Source organism: Entelurus aequoreus, linkage group LG04 (genome assembly GCF_033978785.1).
Source record: "Entelurus aequoreus isolate RoL-2023_Sb linkage group LG04, RoL_Eaeq_v1.1, whole genome shotgun sequence".
Classification (NCBI taxonomy): Eukaryota; Metazoa; Chordata; class Actinopteri; order Syngnathiformes; family Syngnathidae; genus Entelurus; species Entelurus aequoreus.
This window is the reverse complement of record NC_084734.1, coordinates 49,662,850-49,680,349: the sequence shown is the minus strand read 5'-3', so window position 1 is coordinate 49,680,349 and position 17,500 is coordinate 49,662,850. Positions and strand designations below refer to the sequence as shown.

At 36.5% G+C, this 17,500-nt stretch overlaps 1 protein-coding gene across 3 annotated transcripts in view; it reads right to left on the bottom strand.

The window, feature by feature from the left end:
• The window catches only part of si:dkey-177p2.18 (phospholipase B1, membrane-associated), a 32,018-nt gene that overhangs the window by 1,692 nt on the left and 12,826 nt on the right, over nucleotides 1–17,500 (bottom strand). Inside the window, exons 6-16 of one of the 3 annotated variants that reach the window (XM_062045124.1) lie at nucleotides 17,257–17,300; nucleotides 17,065–17,185; nucleotides 16,867–16,918; nucleotides 16,064–16,144; nucleotides 11,583–11,648; nucleotides 11,413–11,504; nucleotides 4,181–4,262; nucleotides 3,995–4,096; nucleotides 3,822–3,926; nucleotides 3,182–3,253; nucleotides 1–924 (exon numbers count right to left, since the gene is read on the bottom strand). The exon at nucleotides 1–924 is cut by the window's left edge and continues 1,692 nt beyond it. In XM_062045124.1, coding sequence (XP_061901108.1) covers nucleotides 781–924; nucleotides 3,182–3,253; nucleotides 3,822–3,926; nucleotides 3,995–4,096; nucleotides 4,181–4,262; nucleotides 11,413–11,504; nucleotides 11,583–11,648; nucleotides 16,064–16,144; nucleotides 16,867–16,918; nucleotides 17,065–17,185; nucleotides 17,257–17,300 — 961 coding nt within the window. In that variant the 3' untranslated portion in view covers nucleotides 1–780. Of the gene's footprint in view, nucleotides 925–3,181; nucleotides 3,254–3,821; nucleotides 3,927–3,994; nucleotides 4,097–4,180; nucleotides 4,263–11,412; nucleotides 11,649–16,063; nucleotides 16,145–16,866; nucleotides 16,919–17,064; nucleotides 17,186–17,256; nucleotides 17,301–17,500 lie in introns of all 3 variants that reach the window. The other 2 variants (XM_062045122.1, XM_062045123.1) reach the window with 2 other exon arrangements.

Genomic DNA, 17,500 nt, shown 5'->3' with positions numbered 1-17,500 from the left:
AACATGTCCAAAATCTATTATTTTCATAGCTTGATCATAAAAAACCTGTTTACAACTTTCTAAATATACTTTTTTAACATTATGAGAGCTCTCTCGACATGAAATAAAACCCACACAGTCACCTTTACACTCTGTTAATACGATATAGTACTGCTGTTAGTGGCTTAGCCAATTAGTGGTCACGATACTGAACAGCACACTCGAATTGGTTTGGTCTCACATAGTGGTCAATACTACTGTAGTATTGACATTTTTAGTACATTTAAACATTCTTATGTTTAAAATGCTTAATTTAGGCTAAAATATGTAGAATATGCTTAAAGAAAAACAAACAAACCAAAAAACATCTGTGATGGAATGAAACCACAAACTTTGAAGTGCAATGTGATCATATTTTAGTCTAAAAAATATATATATTTTTTAACTTTCAGTCATTAAATCTAGCAGTAATGTTTTAATCTTTTTTTTCTGAGTAGCCTGGAAATCATGAGCGGTCCCTAAAGTTTGGAACGTACCGTTGCTTTAAAGAATGTTTTGGTTTTAAAAAGAAAACAGTCAAAATAGAGTTTTATAAATATAATAGAATGCTTTCCTCAAGGTGGATTTTACGAGATGAACACAATATAAAAGTTATTGTTGATGTTATGTTGACTGTTGCTTCTCGTTTTGTGGATTTCATTATGGACACTTCGTGACGAGGTTCGACATGAGTGTAAAAAACTTTCTCGTCCAGACGGCTAGAATGACTACCTGTGTGTCATAATCACTTGCTGTGCAAAGTTACAAAAAACCATGATGCCTAAACGCCACAAGAAGCCAGAGCAGCGAGGAGATGACCACCAGCGAAGGAACCTGACGCCTGCGGTGAAGTCTGGGCTGGGCTGACCTGGCCGAGGTCGATCGGGTGAAGATGTACGGATGTTCCTATGGACAAAATATAACACTCTTGAACCCAAGCTTCCATGAATGCAGCATGTGAGATGATCAATTTTAGACCACAACATTTATCTTTGAACTTCTTTATGGCCATTTAGAGGGGAAGTCTATTGATTTTGGATTCACTTTACAACAGATACATATTCCTATAGATTTTCTATGAAATTTGACAAAATACACATTGATTAGATTGCTTATATGTGCTCTTACACTTATTTTGGTAAATTCAGACAAAGTTTTGAATTAAAGGCCTACTGAAATGAATTTTTTTTATTTAAACGGGGATAGCAGATACATTCTATGTGTCATACTTGATCATTTCGCGATATTGCCACATTTTTGCTGAAAGGATTTAGTATAGAACAACGACGATAAAGTTCGCAACTTTTGGTCTCTGATAAAAAAAAAGCCTTGCCCCTACCGGAAGTAGCATAACAACACCGGAGGAAGTGCCTCTCACATTTTCCTATTGTTTACACCAGCAGCGAGAGATTCGGACCGAGAAAGCGACGATTACCCCATTAATTTGAGCGAGGATGAAAGATTCATGGATGAGGAACGTGAAAGTGAAGGACTAGCGTGCAGTGCAGAACGTATCTTTTTTCGCTCTGACCGTAACTTAGGTACAAGGGCTCATTGGATTCCACACTCTCTCCTTTTTCTATTGTGGATCACGGATTTGTATTTTAAACCACCTCGGATACTATATCCTCTTGAAAATGAGAGTCGAGAATGCGAAATGGACATTCACAGTGACTTTTATCTCCACGACAATACATCGGCGAAGCTCTCTAGCTACTGAGCTAACGTGATAGCATCGGGCTTAACTGCATATAGAAACAAAACAAATAAGTCCCTGACTGGAAGGATAGACAGAAGATCAACAATACTACCAAACTCTGGACATGTAACTACACGGTTAATGCTTTCCAGCTTGGCGAAGCTTAGCAATGCTGTTGCTAACGACGCCATTGAAGCTAACTTGCTACGGAACCTCGACAGAGCAATGCTAAAAACATTAGCTCTGCACCTACGCCAGCTCTCATCTGCTCATCACGACCAGTGCTCACCTGCGTTCCAGCGATCGACGGTACGACGAAGGACTTCACCCGATCACCGATGCGTCGGGACGGAGGAAGTCAAGGTGAAGTCGGCGGCTAGCGCATCTGCTATCCTTCTCAAAGTCCTCCTGGTTGTGTTGCTGTAGTCCGCCGCTAATACACCGATCCCACCTACAACTTTCTTCTTTGCAGTCTTCATTGTTCATTAAACAAATTGCAAAAGATTCACCAACACAAATGTCCAGAATACTGTGGAATTTTGAGATGAAAACAGAGCTTTTTGTATTGGATTCAATGGGCTCCGAATACTTCCGCTTCAACCGTTGACGTCACGCGCAAACGTCATCATATCGAAACGTTTTCAGCCGGAAGTTTGCCGGGAAATTTAAAATTGCACTTTATAAGTTAACCCGGCCGTATTGGCATGTGTTGCAATGTTAAGATTTCATCATTGATATATAAACTATCAGACTGCGTGGTCGGTAGTAGTGATTTTCAGTAGGCCTTTAAGGTTCAATGCAATGTCCGATATTAAAGCATATTTCACAGAATATGCCAAATTTAGCTGGAAAAAACCCCCAAACACAGCTGGTTACGATTTCAAATAATTCTCATGTATTTTACATAATTCTTGTAAAAAAACTATTTTGAATGACTGACTTCACACTGCTAAAAATGTAATGATTTAATATGGCAAGTAAACAGAAAGACATGTATAATGTACAGTATTTGTGATATTAAATAAATTGAGAAACTTTTGTTTCTTAATGTCAAGTTATTTAATGGTGTTATTTAATAGTTTTAAATTATAACTATTATGTATAATATTATAATTTAAAAAACAGCTAATCAGTAAAATTAGTTGCATACAAATATTTAAATAGATATTTGTGTTTATTTTATTATAATTAATGGTATAAATATTAGTTTTAATAATAATCATACTATAAAATGATTACCAACATTAAATAGCCAATACAAACATATTTTACTACATATACTATACAAAATAATGATAAAACATCATAATAATGTTTTTAATACTAATATATTTAGTATTTACGACATAATATAATTAATATATATATACAGTATATGTATGTCTATATTCTGCTACAGATGGCAATGTATATACTATGATGGAGAATGCATGGGGTCAAAGTTCACATCGAGACAAGTCTCACCATGGGTGGACAGACGAGGTTGATGGGGTCAGAAAAACTGCTAACAACCGTCTTGTCTCCCTCAGCCTGAAACTGTCCAAACAAACACTTCACTTTCTAAATGAAAAATAAGTAGGAATGAGAGTAGAAACCATATACAGTAAATAAGGTTTATCTAGTACGTGAAAATAAGAACTAAATTAAGGTAAAAAAAGAAACATCTAGTACATTTTAAAAAAAGTAGTAAATTAAATTAAAAAAGAAACAAGTAAATTATATTAAAAAACAGAAGTAGTGAAGTAAAAAAGTAAGTAGTAAATAAAGGTACAAATAAACCAGTAAATGAAAATAAATAAATAAATGACAGTAAAAATATATATATTGTGAATGAAAAGTAAGCAGTAAATAAATGTAACAAAGTAAGTAGTTAATGAAAGTAAAACAGTAAGTAGTAAATTAAAGTAGTAAATGAAATTAAAACAGTAAGTAGTAAATTAAAGTAGTAAATGAAAGTAAAACAGTAAGTAGTAATTGAAAGTAGAAAATGAAAGAAAAACTGTGAGTAGTAAAGGAAAGTAATAATTAGGTAGTAAATCAAATGTAAGTAGTAACCAAAGGCAAAAAAGTAAATAGTCAAGTAAAAAGTAAAAGAAGTGTTTACATGTCTGACCATGTTGTTCCACAGTCCTTTGGCCAGTTCTTCATGGCCTTTAATGGTGAAGTGAAAGCAGTCGTGTGTGAAGAAGCTCATGTCGATCTTGCCGCTCTGCTCATAGACACAAAAAGAAGAGGATTGGAGGAGATGCTGTGACGTCACGGCGTGTGCGGCCTTACCGGGAGGCGAGGAGGGTCGGCGTGTTTCAAGAAGGGCTGCAGGACCACAGCAAAGTCCTCCCTGAAGAAGTGGTTACCATGAAGCAACGCCTCCAATCGCCTCTGAGGACCAGCAGCCAATAGGAGAGCGCCACATGAGTATCATCAAATGATGACAATCAGCATCACCTCGTTAAGAATTATTACCTGGAACTCCAGATTGACCTCCACTAGCTCCCCAAGCTCAGCAGAACGACTCGCTGGCTCGATGAGACAAGAGCAGAAAGATCTAAACAACATAGAACATCAACGTCAACGTAATAGTGTTCAATATTGGTGATATGAGTCCATGGAATCATGTTCAGTATTGATATGATTTCATTGAATCATGTTTAATATTGATGATATGATTTCATTAAATCATTATGTTCAATATTAATGATTTGATTTCAATGAATCATGTCCACTATCGATTACCGGTATATGATCTCATTCAATTATGTTCAATATTAAGGATAGGATTTCATGGAATCATGTTCAATATTGATTATATGATTTCATGGAATCAAGTTTAATATTGATGAAATGATTTCATGGAATCATGTACAATATTAAGGATATGATTTAAACGAATGATGTTCAATATTACAAACCCCGTTTCCATATGAGTTGGGAAATTGTGTTAGATGTAAATATAAACGGAATACAATGATTTGCAAATCATTTTCAACCCATATTAAGTTGAATATGCTACAAAGACAACATATTTGATGTTAAAACTGATAAAAAAAATTTTTTTTGCAAATAATCATTAACTTTAGAATTTGATGCCAGCAACACGTGACAAAGAAGTTGGGAAAGGTGGCAATAAATACTGATAAAGTTGAAGAATGCTCATCAAACACTTATTTGGAACATCCCACAGGTGAACAGGCAAATTGGGAACAGGTGGGTGCCATGATTGGGTATAAAAGTAGATTCCATGAAATGCTCAGTCATTCACAAACAAGGATGGGGCGAGTGTCACCACTTTGTCAACAAATGCGTGAGCAAATTTTTGAACAGTTTAAGAAAAACCTTTCTCAACCAGCTATTGCAAGGAATTTAGGGATTTCACCATCTACGCTACATAATATCATCAAAGGGTTCAGAGAATCTGGAGAAATCACTGCACTTAAGCAGCTAAGCCCGTGACCTTCGATCCCTCAGGCTGTACTGTATCTACAAGCGACATCAGTGTGTAAAGGATAACACCACATGGGTTTAGGAACACTTCAGAAACCCACTGACAGTAACTACAGTTGGTCGCTACATCTGTAAGTGCAAGTTAAAACTCTCCTATGCAAGGCGAAAACTGTTTATCAACAACACCCAGAAACGCCGTTGGCTTCGCTGGCCCTGAGCTCATCTAAGATGGACTGATACAAAGTGGAAAAGTGTTCTGTGGTCTGACGAGTCCACATTTCAAATTGTTTTTAGAAACTGTGGACGTCGTGTCCTCCGGACCAAAGAGGAAAAGAACCATCCGGATTGTTATAGGCACAAAGTGTAAAAGGCAGCATGTGTGATGGTATGGGGGTGTATTAGTGCCCAAGACATGGGTAACTTACACATCTGTGAAGGCACCATTAATGCTGAAAGGTACATACAGGTTTTGGAACAACATATGTTGCCATCCAAGCAACGTTACCATGGACGCCCCTGCCTATTTCAGCAAGACAATGCCAAGCCACGTGTTACATCAACGTGGCTTCATAGTAAAAGAGTGCGGATACTAGACTGGCCTGCCTGTAGTCCAGACCTGTCTCCCATTGAAAATGTGTGGCGCATTATGAAGCCTAAAATACCACAACGGAGACCCCCGGACTGTTGAACAACTTAAGCTGTACATCAAGGAAGAATGGGAAAGAATTCCACCTGAGATGCTTCAAAAATGTGTCTTCTCAGTTCCCAAACGTTTACTGAGTGTTGTTAAAAGGAAAGGCCATGTAACACAGTGGTGAACATGCCCTTTCCCAACTACTTTGGCACGTGTTGCAGCCATGAAATTCTAAGTTAATTATTATTTGCAAAAAAAAATAAAGTTTGAGTTTGAACATCAAATATGTTGTCTTTGTATATAATATGTTGGGAGTGTAGAGCGATTTGGCAAAAAAAACACCCGTCATTTCTGTCAATTTCATGGCTGGCTCAAAGCGTGAACACTCTGTGATCACATACGACCGACAGACAATTCTGGATGTGGATGGATCGGGTCGTTATAGACTGAAAGATGCATGTACGGTGGACCTCCTCGCTAGCATGGGAATACTTTGTGGGCTACATCGAGCGGCCTTTGTAGCAGCGGAGTCAAGTGCTAGCGGTGACCGCCAATGGAGACGACATAAGCGGTGCGAGCGGAAGCAGAAGCGGGGATGCCGAGCTGGGCTAACAACAAAAAGAAAAGCTAACCAAAGAAGCGTGGAGTCTCCGGGTAAGAAGCCATTTAAACTAGAACTAGCCGGCGTCAGGCTGGATAATCCCTGCACACATAGCAATTCTCTTAGAATAAAACACAACTCACATAATGTTTTTTCTTTTGTGACCGTGTCAGAGGCAGACATACATTGTACTGAGGTAGCTAACTATGATGCGTTCAGTTTATCGCAACATCAAGCAAACAATCTGAATATCCCCGTCGTATCAATTCCTAGATATGGTCGAAACTATTTAAAGTGCAATACGCATAATAAACGCAACATTATTAATATTGCTACTTCGGATAATTTCAACAAACAATCCTCAAAACAGCCCACTACCTATAATATGGGCTTTTTAAACATAAGATCATTATATTCCAAAACGTTATTAGTTAATGAAATCATTAGAGACAACAAACTTGACGTCGTTGGTCTCGCCGAGACCTGGCTCAAACCAGACGATTTTTTTGCGCTAAATGAGGCATCTCCTCCTAACTATACCAATACACATGTTGCCCGACCTCTTAAAAGGGGAGGGGGTGTCGCACTAATATACAATGAAAACTATAATCTTACACCTAACCTAAATAATAAATATAACTCGTTTGAGGTGCTCACTTTGAGGTTTGTCACACCGCTGCCTCTCCACCTGGCTGTTATCTACCGCCCCCCTGGGCCCTATTCGGACTTCATCAGTGAATTCTCAGAGTTTGTTGCTGACCTAGTGACGCACGCCGACAATATAATCATAATGGGGGACTTTAATATCCATATGAATACCCCATCGGACCCTCCATGCGTGGCGCTCCAGACTATAATTGATAGCTGTGGTCTTACACAAATAATAAATGAACCCACGCATCGCAACGGTAATACGATAGATCTAGTGCTTGTCAGGGGTGTCACCACCTCTAAAGTTACGATACTCTCGTACACTAAAGTAATGTCCGATCGTTACCTTATAAAATTCGAAGTTCTGACTCATTGTCAACAAACTAATAATAATAATAATAATAACTACTATAGCAGCCGCAACATTAATGCTGCCACAACGACGACTCTTACTGACCTACTGCCTTCGGTAATGGCACCATTCCCAAATTATGTGGGCTCTATTGATAACCTCACTAACAACTTTAACGACGCCCTACGCGACACCATTGATAGTGTAGCAGCGCTAAAGCTAAAAAGGGCCCCTAAAAGGCGTACCCCATGGTTTACAGAAGAAACTAAAGCCCAGAAATTATCATGTAGAAAGTTGGAACGCAAATGGCGTGCGACTAAACTTGAGGTTTTCCATCAAGCATGGTGTGATAGTTTAATAACTTATAAACGCATGCTTACCTCAGCTAAAGCTAAATATTACTCAAATCTCATCCACCTCAACAAAAATGATCCTAAATTTCTGTTTAGTACAGTAGCATCGCTAACCCAACAAGGGACTTCTCCCAGTAGCTCCACCCACTCAGCAGATGACTTTATGAATTTCTTTAATGAAAATTGAAGTAATTAGAAAAGAGATTAAAGACAATGCATCTCAGCTACAACTGGGTTCTATTAACACAGATACGACTGTATATACGACGGATACCGCCCTTCAAAATAGTTTCTCTCTCTTTGATGAAATAACATTGGAGGAATTGTCAAAATGTGTAAATGGGACAAAACAAACAACATGTTTACTTGACCCAATTCCTGGGAAACTTATCAAGGAGCTTTTTGTATTACTAGGTCCATCAGTGTTAAATATTATAAATGTATCACTTTCCTCTGGCACTGTTCCCCTAGCATTTAAAAAAGCGGTTATTCATCCTCTACTCAAAAGACCTAGCCTCGATCCTGATCTCCTGGTAAACTACCGGCCGGTGTCCCACCTTCCGTTTATCTCGAAAATCCTCGAAAAAATTGTAGCACAGCAGCTAAATAACACTTAGCGTCTAACAATCTCTGTGAACCTTTTCAGTCCGGTTTCAGGGCAAATCACTCTACGGAGACAGCCCTCGCAAAAATGACTAATGATCTATTGCTAACGATGGATTCTGATGCTTCATCTATGTTGCTGCTTCTTGATCTTAGCGCCGCTTTCGATACTGTTGATCATAATATTTTATTAGAGCGTATCAAAACGCGTATTGGGATGTCAGACTTAGCCTTGTCTTGGTTTAAATCTTATCTTACTGACAGGATGCAGTGTGTCTCCCATAACAATGTGACCTCGGACTATGTTAAGGTAACGTGCGGAGTTCCCCAGGGTTCGGTTCTTGGCCCTGCACTCTTTAGTATTTACATGCTGCCGCTAGGTGACATCATACGCAAATACGGTGTTAGCTTTCACTGTTATGCTGATGACACCCAACTCTACATGCCCCTAAAGCTGACCAACACGCCGGATTGTAGTCAGCTGGAGGCGTGTCTTAATGAAATTAAACAATGGATGTCCGCTAACTTTTTGCAACTCAACGCTAAGAAAACGGAAATGCTGATTATCGGTCCTGCTCAACAACGACATCTATTTAATAATACCACCTTAACATTTGACAACCAAACAATTAAACAAGGTGACTCTGTAAAGAATCTGGGTATTATCTTCGACCCAACTCTCTCGTTTGAGTCGCACATTAAGAGTGTTACTAAAACGGCCTTCTTTTATCTCCGTAATATCGCTAAAATTCGTCCCAATTTGTCCACAAGCGATGCTGAGATCATTATCCATGCGTTCGTTACATCTCGTCTCGATTACTGTAACATTTCATTTTCGGGCCTCCCTATGTCTAGCATTAAAAGATTACAGATGGTACAAAATGCGGCTGCTGGACTTTTGACAAAAACAAGAAAGTTTGATCATATTACGCCTATACTGGCTCACTTGCACTGGCTTCCTGTGCACCTAAGATGTGACTTTAAGGTTTTACTACTTACGTATAAAATACTACACGGTCAAGCTCCTGCCTATCTTGACGATTGTCTTGTACCATATGTCCCGGCAAGAAATCTGCGTTCAAAGAACTCCGGCTTATTAGTGATTCCCAGAGCCCCAAAAAAGTCTGCGGGCTATAGAGCGTTTTCTATTCGGGCTCCAATACTATGGAATGCCCTCCCGGTAAAAGTTAGAGATGCTACCTCAGTAGAAGCATTTAAGTCTCATCTTAAAACTCATTTGTATACTCTAGCCTTTAAATAGACTCCCTTTTTAGACCAGTTGATCTGCCGTTTCTTTTCTTTTCTTTTCTACTCTGCTCCCAACCCGGGGTGGACCGCTAGCCTGTCCATCAGATGGGGACATCTCTACGCTGCTGACCCGTCTCCACTCGGGATGGTTCCTGCTGGCCCCACTATGGACTGGACTTTCGCTGATGTGTTGGACTTTCACAATATTATGTCAGACCCACTCGACATCCATTGCTTTCAGTCTCCCCTAGGGGGGGGGGGGGTTACCCACATATGCGGTCCTCTCCAAGGTTTCTCATAGTCATTCACATTGACGTCCCACTGGGGTGAGTTTTCCTTGCCCGTATGTGGGCTCTGTACCGAGGATGTCGTTGTGGCTTGTACAGCCCTTTGAGACACTTGTGATTTAGGGCTATATAAATAAACATTGATTGATTGATTGATTGAACTGAATATGGGTTGAAAAGGATTTGCAAATCATTGTATTCCGTTCATATTTACATCTAACACAATTTCCCAACTCATACGGAAACAGGGTTTGTAATATAATTTCATGGAATTATGTTTTCTAATGATGATGTGATTGTATTTATTCATGTGCAATATTAAGGATTTCATGCAATTATGTTTTATATTGATTAAATGATTTCATGGAATAAAGTGTAATATTGATATGATTTTATGGAATCATGGCAATACTGATATGATTTCCTTGAATTATGTGTGTGAATGTGAGTGTGAATGTTGTCTGTCTATCTGTGTTGGCCCTGCGATGAGGTGGCGACTTGTCCAGGGTGTACCCCGCCTTCCGCCCGATTGTAGCTGAGATAGGCTCCAGCACCCCCCGCAATACCGAAAGGGATAAGCGGTAGAAATTGATGGATGTTCAATATTAAGGATATTTTTTTTTTTTTTTTTTTTTTTTTTTTTTTCATTTTTCATTTGTTTGTTTTTTGTTTGCGCCATGCTTTTTTAACCTGTAAAGCACTTTGGTGCAATCTAAAAAGTTGTTGAAAATGTGCTATATAAATAAAGTTGACTTGACTTGACTTGACTTGACTTGATATGATTTTATGCAATTATTTTCTATATGATTTTCAATGGAATCAGATCATTATTATATGATTTGTTGGAATCATGTCAGTCTTAATATGATTTGACGGAACCATGTTCAATATTGATATGATTTGACGGAACCATGTTCAATATTGATATGATTTGATGGAACCATGTTCAATATTGATATGATTTGATTAAATCATGTTCAATATTGATAATATGATTTCATGGACGCTCCAATCAAAGCAGAGATTTTCATTGAAATCAATTCTCATTGGCTCATTCGTGCATATTGAGCAAGTGAATTCTCTTTAAAATGATTTGGGGTGTGTGAGCAAGTGCTGAACATGTTCATTTATGAACAAGTACAACACAAACAATGTTGTACAGTATTAGGAGTAACGTGCTGAGTCAGCATTAAGTGGATTGTAAACAACTTCAAATCACGAGCGGAGTAGTAACATTTTATAGTGCATGCAGAGCTAAAAAAAATAAAATAAAACTGCTGCGTGCTGATCCTTCATCCTACTTCAAATGCAGCTACTGCCATCTTGTGGAGTTCATTAAAAACTGCAGGAGGAGGTTGCCTCCAGCCACCTTTGTACACCACACACCAGACGACTACAGAGGAATTGTTGGGTTTAATTAAATAAAGTTCTTAAATATACAGTTAACAAATCAAGCATGAGTATGTACTATATGCTAATTATGATTATTCTAATGAGGATGTACTGTATGTTGGTGCAAACTCACCTTTGCAGCAGACAGCCTGGTGTGGGCTTGTGCACCTCTCTGAGAGTCTGCATGGGAAGAATCTGCACTACGTTCACAATCATTCGAGGAACCTCAAGGAGCACAAAGACAACACTTTTAATGCAAATGAAAAAAAACAGTTCAATTATTAAGTTTTCATCTTCGGTGACCTCATTCATAAGCATCTCCAATGACACGCTCATGTAGTGAAGGAAGTTCTCTGCTGAGAAGAGAGCCTGCAAGGAACGTCAGCGCTTTATCATAAAACAGTTATATGCTTTACTGTAATCATGAAAAATCATTATGAGTTCATGGAATCATGTTTAATATGTGTAGTATTTCATGGAAATTCCATAAAACAGTCATTCTCAAACTGTGGTAGGCCAAAACTTTTATTTGATTTTTAAGTACAGTGTTATATTTTCCTATGTTCAAACACTGTTGCTGTTCAAACTGTTTGTAATGTTACATTATCCAAAATATTAAATATACTTGTCAAAAAAAAAACCTCTCCCTTGTTTTTAATGAATTCAGCCTGCTACGCTACTGTATTTTGAGGTTGGTTGTTATGGTTGTAATTGGAAAGCAAAGTGTTTTTTAGGTGGTACTTGGTAAAAAAAAAAAAAAGTTTACACCCACTGCCGTAAAATATTGATGTTATGATTTTCATTGTATCATGTTGTAATAGAATCATGTTGAATATTTATATTATTTCATAGAATCGTGTAAAATACTGATAAGATTTCACAGAATCATGTAAAATAATGATTATATGATTTAATGCAGGGGTCACCAACCTTTTTGAAACCAAGGGCTACTTCTTGGGTACTGATTAATGCGAAGGGCTACCAGTTAGATACACACTTAAATAAATTGCCAGAAGTAGCCAATTTGCTCAATTTACCTTTAACTCTGTTAATATTAATAATTAATTATATTTATCTTTGTGGAAACACTGATCATCTTAATGATTTCTCACAATAAATATATATAGAAACAGATAAATATCAATATGCAACACTTTATTTTTATATTTTCTCTAAGTGCACATTTTTCAAATTGAACATTTTCAAATGATCACTTCTAAGACAGTCTTGTGAAATCACAATATCCCATTTTAACTAGCTAGCCACTAACATTTTTTAACAAATCATGAATTACTTTGCACCATGTTTGTACAAATAATAACTCATGTAAAATACAAAAGTAAACTCTCAAATTTTTAAATCATGTCACACTTTGAACTGGACACCAAATCTGTTATCTGTTTCTTTGTCAGTTAGTGGGAAGCCTGGCATTGCATGCTGTTAACTAGTGTGTTGTACTCTGGTGTGTAACTTGACACTGCAACTCTGAGTGAGTCTTGCAGATGTGCATCAGTGAGGCGTGTTCTGTGTTTGTTCTTGATCAAGTTCATGTCAGAAAAGGCTGATTCACAAAGATAAGATTTTTCCTCATTGTTTGCGGAACCTTCTTAATCTTTTGGACATATTTTCACAGCAATCTGGCCTTAAGCTTAATTATGATAAATGTAAAATGTTAAGGATCGGAAATCTAAAGGGAACGTCCTTTCGAATGGAATGCAAAGTGCCTGTTTTGTGGACAGATGGACCAGTTAACATACTTGGTGTTGTTGTCCCAGAAAATCTGGAAGATCTAGGCTCAGTAAATTATGATAATCGACTAAGAAAGCTGGACAAAATTATGCAATTATGGAAAGGGAAATCCGTAACCTTGTATGGTAAAATGTCTATTGCCAACTCGTTAATTATTCCTCAATTTATTTATTTGTTTTTGTCATTACCAGCTCCATCACAAAACTTTTTTAAGTATTATGAGCGGAGGGTCTTCGATTTTGTCTGGAACGGCAAACCAGAAAAGATTAAAAGAAAGGTTTTGTACAAAGAGTATGAATATGGGGGCCTGAAACTTCTCAACCTTGAAGCTATGTGTCTGTCTTTAAAAGCATCAATTGTTCCAAAGATGTATTTAAACATTGAGTGGTACACAAATGTCCTGTTCGACAAAAAACATGTACTGTATCAAAAGAAATTGTATCCTTTTTTACAAGTGATCCCCTCCCAGAGAGTCTGCTGGGAAACATGGCGGGGTTCATAAAGGAAACAATCCACTCATAGTGGTGTTTTCAATTTTATGTGCCAGAAAAAAGAGACGATATTTTGCAGCAGTTAATATGGATGAACTCTAATATTGTAATAGATGGAAAGCCTTTCTTTTGGAAAAATATGTTTGAAAGAGGAATCATTTTTGTCAATGATATTATCAATGAGAATGGTAAAATTATGAAGTATGATGAATTTAGAGCTATGTATGGTGATGCTTGCTCAAGCTTTTCATTTTATCAACTAACTGGAGTAATTGGGAAAAGATGGAAACAAATAATTAATTATGGAACTACTAAATTATTAGTTTGTAAACCTCTAATAAGAAATTCTAGTTGGCAAAAAGGAACTAAAATAAATAGAAAAATATATAATTTTTTTTTAATAAAGAAATCTTTGAAGGCTGCCTCATACAACACAAATGGAAAATGGGAGGACTTTTTTGACTGCCCGTTGCCATGGGATGCCATATTCAAACTAATCTATAAAACCACTATCGATGTGCAAAATCGTTATTTTCAAATTAAAATTATTTATAACTTCTTACCCACAGGGAAAATGTTAAAATTATGGAATATGACAGAGTCAGATGATTGCCGATTTTGTTGTCAGGAGCCTGAATCCACCCTGCATTTGTTTTGGTATTGTCATATTGTGTCTTTGTTTTGGGTGGAAGTTGAAAAAATGTGTTTAAGGATTGGTTTGTTTATGAAGCTTAATGTGGTTTCTGTTATTTTAGGAGAGTTCATTGACAATCATGATTTAGTCAATTTAATTATAGTACTCGGTAAAATGTTTATTTTTAAGGCCAAAAACAGATATTCACTTAGTATTACTTTCTTTAAAACATTTATTCAGTATTTTCTAACTTTAGAAAGTTACATGGTTGAAAACGATAATGATGCCAAAAAACATTAAAAAAAAGATGAGAAGTCCTCAAAGGCTTATTTTGAAAGTATAATTATGTTTATAGATTATATGATATCTGTTGTTGTGTTCCCTAATTTGAGTGACCTGGACATAATCTGGACTGTACATAAATGCTTATTTTGAAAATGTAATTTTGGTTATAAATTATATGCAATCTGTTGTGTTCCCTAATTTTTTTCTGTGTACATGAATGAAGGTGTGTGTTGCTGAGTCCGACTTGGACATTATCTGGACTGGGCCTGGTTTAAAAAACCCTTTAAACAAATCTAATTTCATTGACAACCTGGTCTGTTGAAGATAAGGCCCTTTTTTAAAAAATAAAATAAAATAAGATAAATAAATAAAAAACATTTTCTTGGATAAAAAAGAAAGTAAAACAATATAAAAATAATTACATAAAAAATAGTAATTAATGAAAATGTTAGTGGACCAGCAGCCTATACAATCATGTGTGCTTCAGGGACTGTGTCCCTTGCAGATGTGTTGTCTATGTTGTGGGAACCAGAATATTGGAAATAAATAACCCCTTTTGTGTGAGTGGGTGTGGATGAGTGTGCATGGGGGAGGTTGTTTGGGTTGATGCACTGATTGAAAGTGTATCTTGTGTTTTTTCTATATAGATTTAATTTAAAAAAAAATAAAAAATAAAAAATAAAAAATATTTATTTATTTATTTATTTTTTATTTTTTTAAATTTTTTTTTTAGAACAGGCCCGCGGGCGACTCATCTGGTCCTTACGGGCGACCTGGTGCCCGCGGGCACCGCGTTGGTGACCCCTGATTTAATGTAATCATGTAAAATATTGATAAGATTTCATATAATCACATAAAATATTGATAACATTTCAAAGAATCAGTTCAAGGTACCATGCACACTATTGATTATATTATTATATTGATTATGATATGGTTTCAGCGTATAATGTAAAATAATCATATTTCATGGAATCATGTAAAATATTGATGTGAGTTCATAGAACCATGTACAATATTGCTTTTATAATTTCACAAAATCATGTAAAATATTAATACGTATCATATGATTTCATGGAGCCATGTTCAATATTAATTATATGATTTTATAGAATCATGTACAAATAATTATATGGTTTAATGGAATCATGTAAAATACTGATATGATTTAATAGAATCATGTAAAATATTGTTATCATTTCAAGGAAGCATGCCCACTCTTGATTATATTGCTTATGATTTGAATGTATACTATTATTTAAAATAATCATTTGATTTCATGGAATAATGTAAAATATTGATATGAGTTCATGGATTCATGTGCAATATTGCTTATATAATTTCTAATCATGTAAAATATTAAGTATGATATAATTCCATGGAACCATGTTCAATATTGATTATGATTTCATGGAATCATGTAAAAAAATAAGTACAGTATATGATTTAATGGAATTATGTTCATCATTGACTATGATATGGTTCCATTGAATTATGTAAAATTATATTTTATGGGATGGATGTTCAATTTTGAAGATATGATTTTATGGAATCATGAGGGACAAGCGGTAGAAAATTGATGGATGGATGTATATATTGATGGATATGATGTCGGAAAGATTTACTTTGTCTTTGCAATAGTCACAGATGTCGTTCATGCCCATAAGGATGGTCAGAAGCTTCCAGTCCTTCTCGAAGTTCAACCCCTGCAGGACATAAATAATAATCCTAATTATATCAATAATACATGAATAAAGCAAGAGTGGGCATAAAGTACAGCAAGATTGCTTGATTAAACCATATAAATATGTAATGTAACATGCAATAATATAATAGTTCTGCCATCATATTCGTTTGATTGAATTTTGACTTCAGATTTGATCAAAACTCAAACTTAAGAACACCAAAAAAAATAGTTTTTTGTTTTTCTGTTCTCACTTTCACAAAAGAGACCAGTGGGCAGAATTCTGAGTGAAAAAAAAAAACTGAAATTAAAAAAGAACAATTGTTTGTTATGGTAAACTTATTTTTACACTTGTAAGTCAAGTAGAGAGTAAAAAATGACATGTGATGTCTGATTTTTTTTTTTTTATTCTAAAAGTGTTTCAATATTTTTTGAGTGGTTTAGAAACACTTTGACAACCACAGTTTGATTCATTTTGATAAAATTAGGCACTTCTACATCATGAATAATATAGCTACAATCTTATATTTAGTACTCATGTGTAGTATAAAGAAAGTTTGAACCTGGGACAGATAAATTCTATGACAAAGTAAGTTCCACTGCTTTGTACCACTTCATTTTACACTTGCATGATTCATGTATCGAACATTGAAATCTTAAAATGGACAAAGTGTGATCCTGAAACAGCCCAATTGTATTTGCACTGTTTGAAAACATGAAGACATCTTTCATTTGCACACGAACCTCGTAACCTCTGAGCGTGTCAATCAAATGCCTCGTCTGGCTGGGGAGATTGCTAGACGGAAAAAGAGGAAGATTATTATTATAAATTACACGCAAATAAATTTTAGCTTGACAACACGATGAAGAAGGCAAACCAGCAAGTGTGTCGGTTGCCATGGCAACAGAAAAAGCAGGCGGACTTCAAGGCTGCAACCTTACAAAGTGTTGTGTCCTGTCACAGCCAAATTGAGGCCCGTCTGGCTGATGTGGGCCTCCATGCCGTGGACCGTCTTCCCCCGAGCAGCGCCCAGCAGGCTGGGATTGAAGAGCTTGATGATGTCTGACACACACACGCACGCACAGGAAGTGAGCGCTTAGCGAGGGGGCAGGTCACGAGGAGGACAAACTTACTGGGCAAAGTGATGACATCCTCAAACGAGCCGTAACCTCCAATGCTGAGAGACAAGACAGGAATTCAGACAACACTGGACAGTTCATTAGGTACACCAGCACGGGTCAATAGGAATCTTCCATTACAAAATCGACGCTTTTTTTGATCGACACTGCCAAGACATGCAGTCACATCGAAAAATATTGATCACTTCTAGCATTTGTCACCTGACTTAGGGGTCAAAATATTAGAAACAGCTCATCA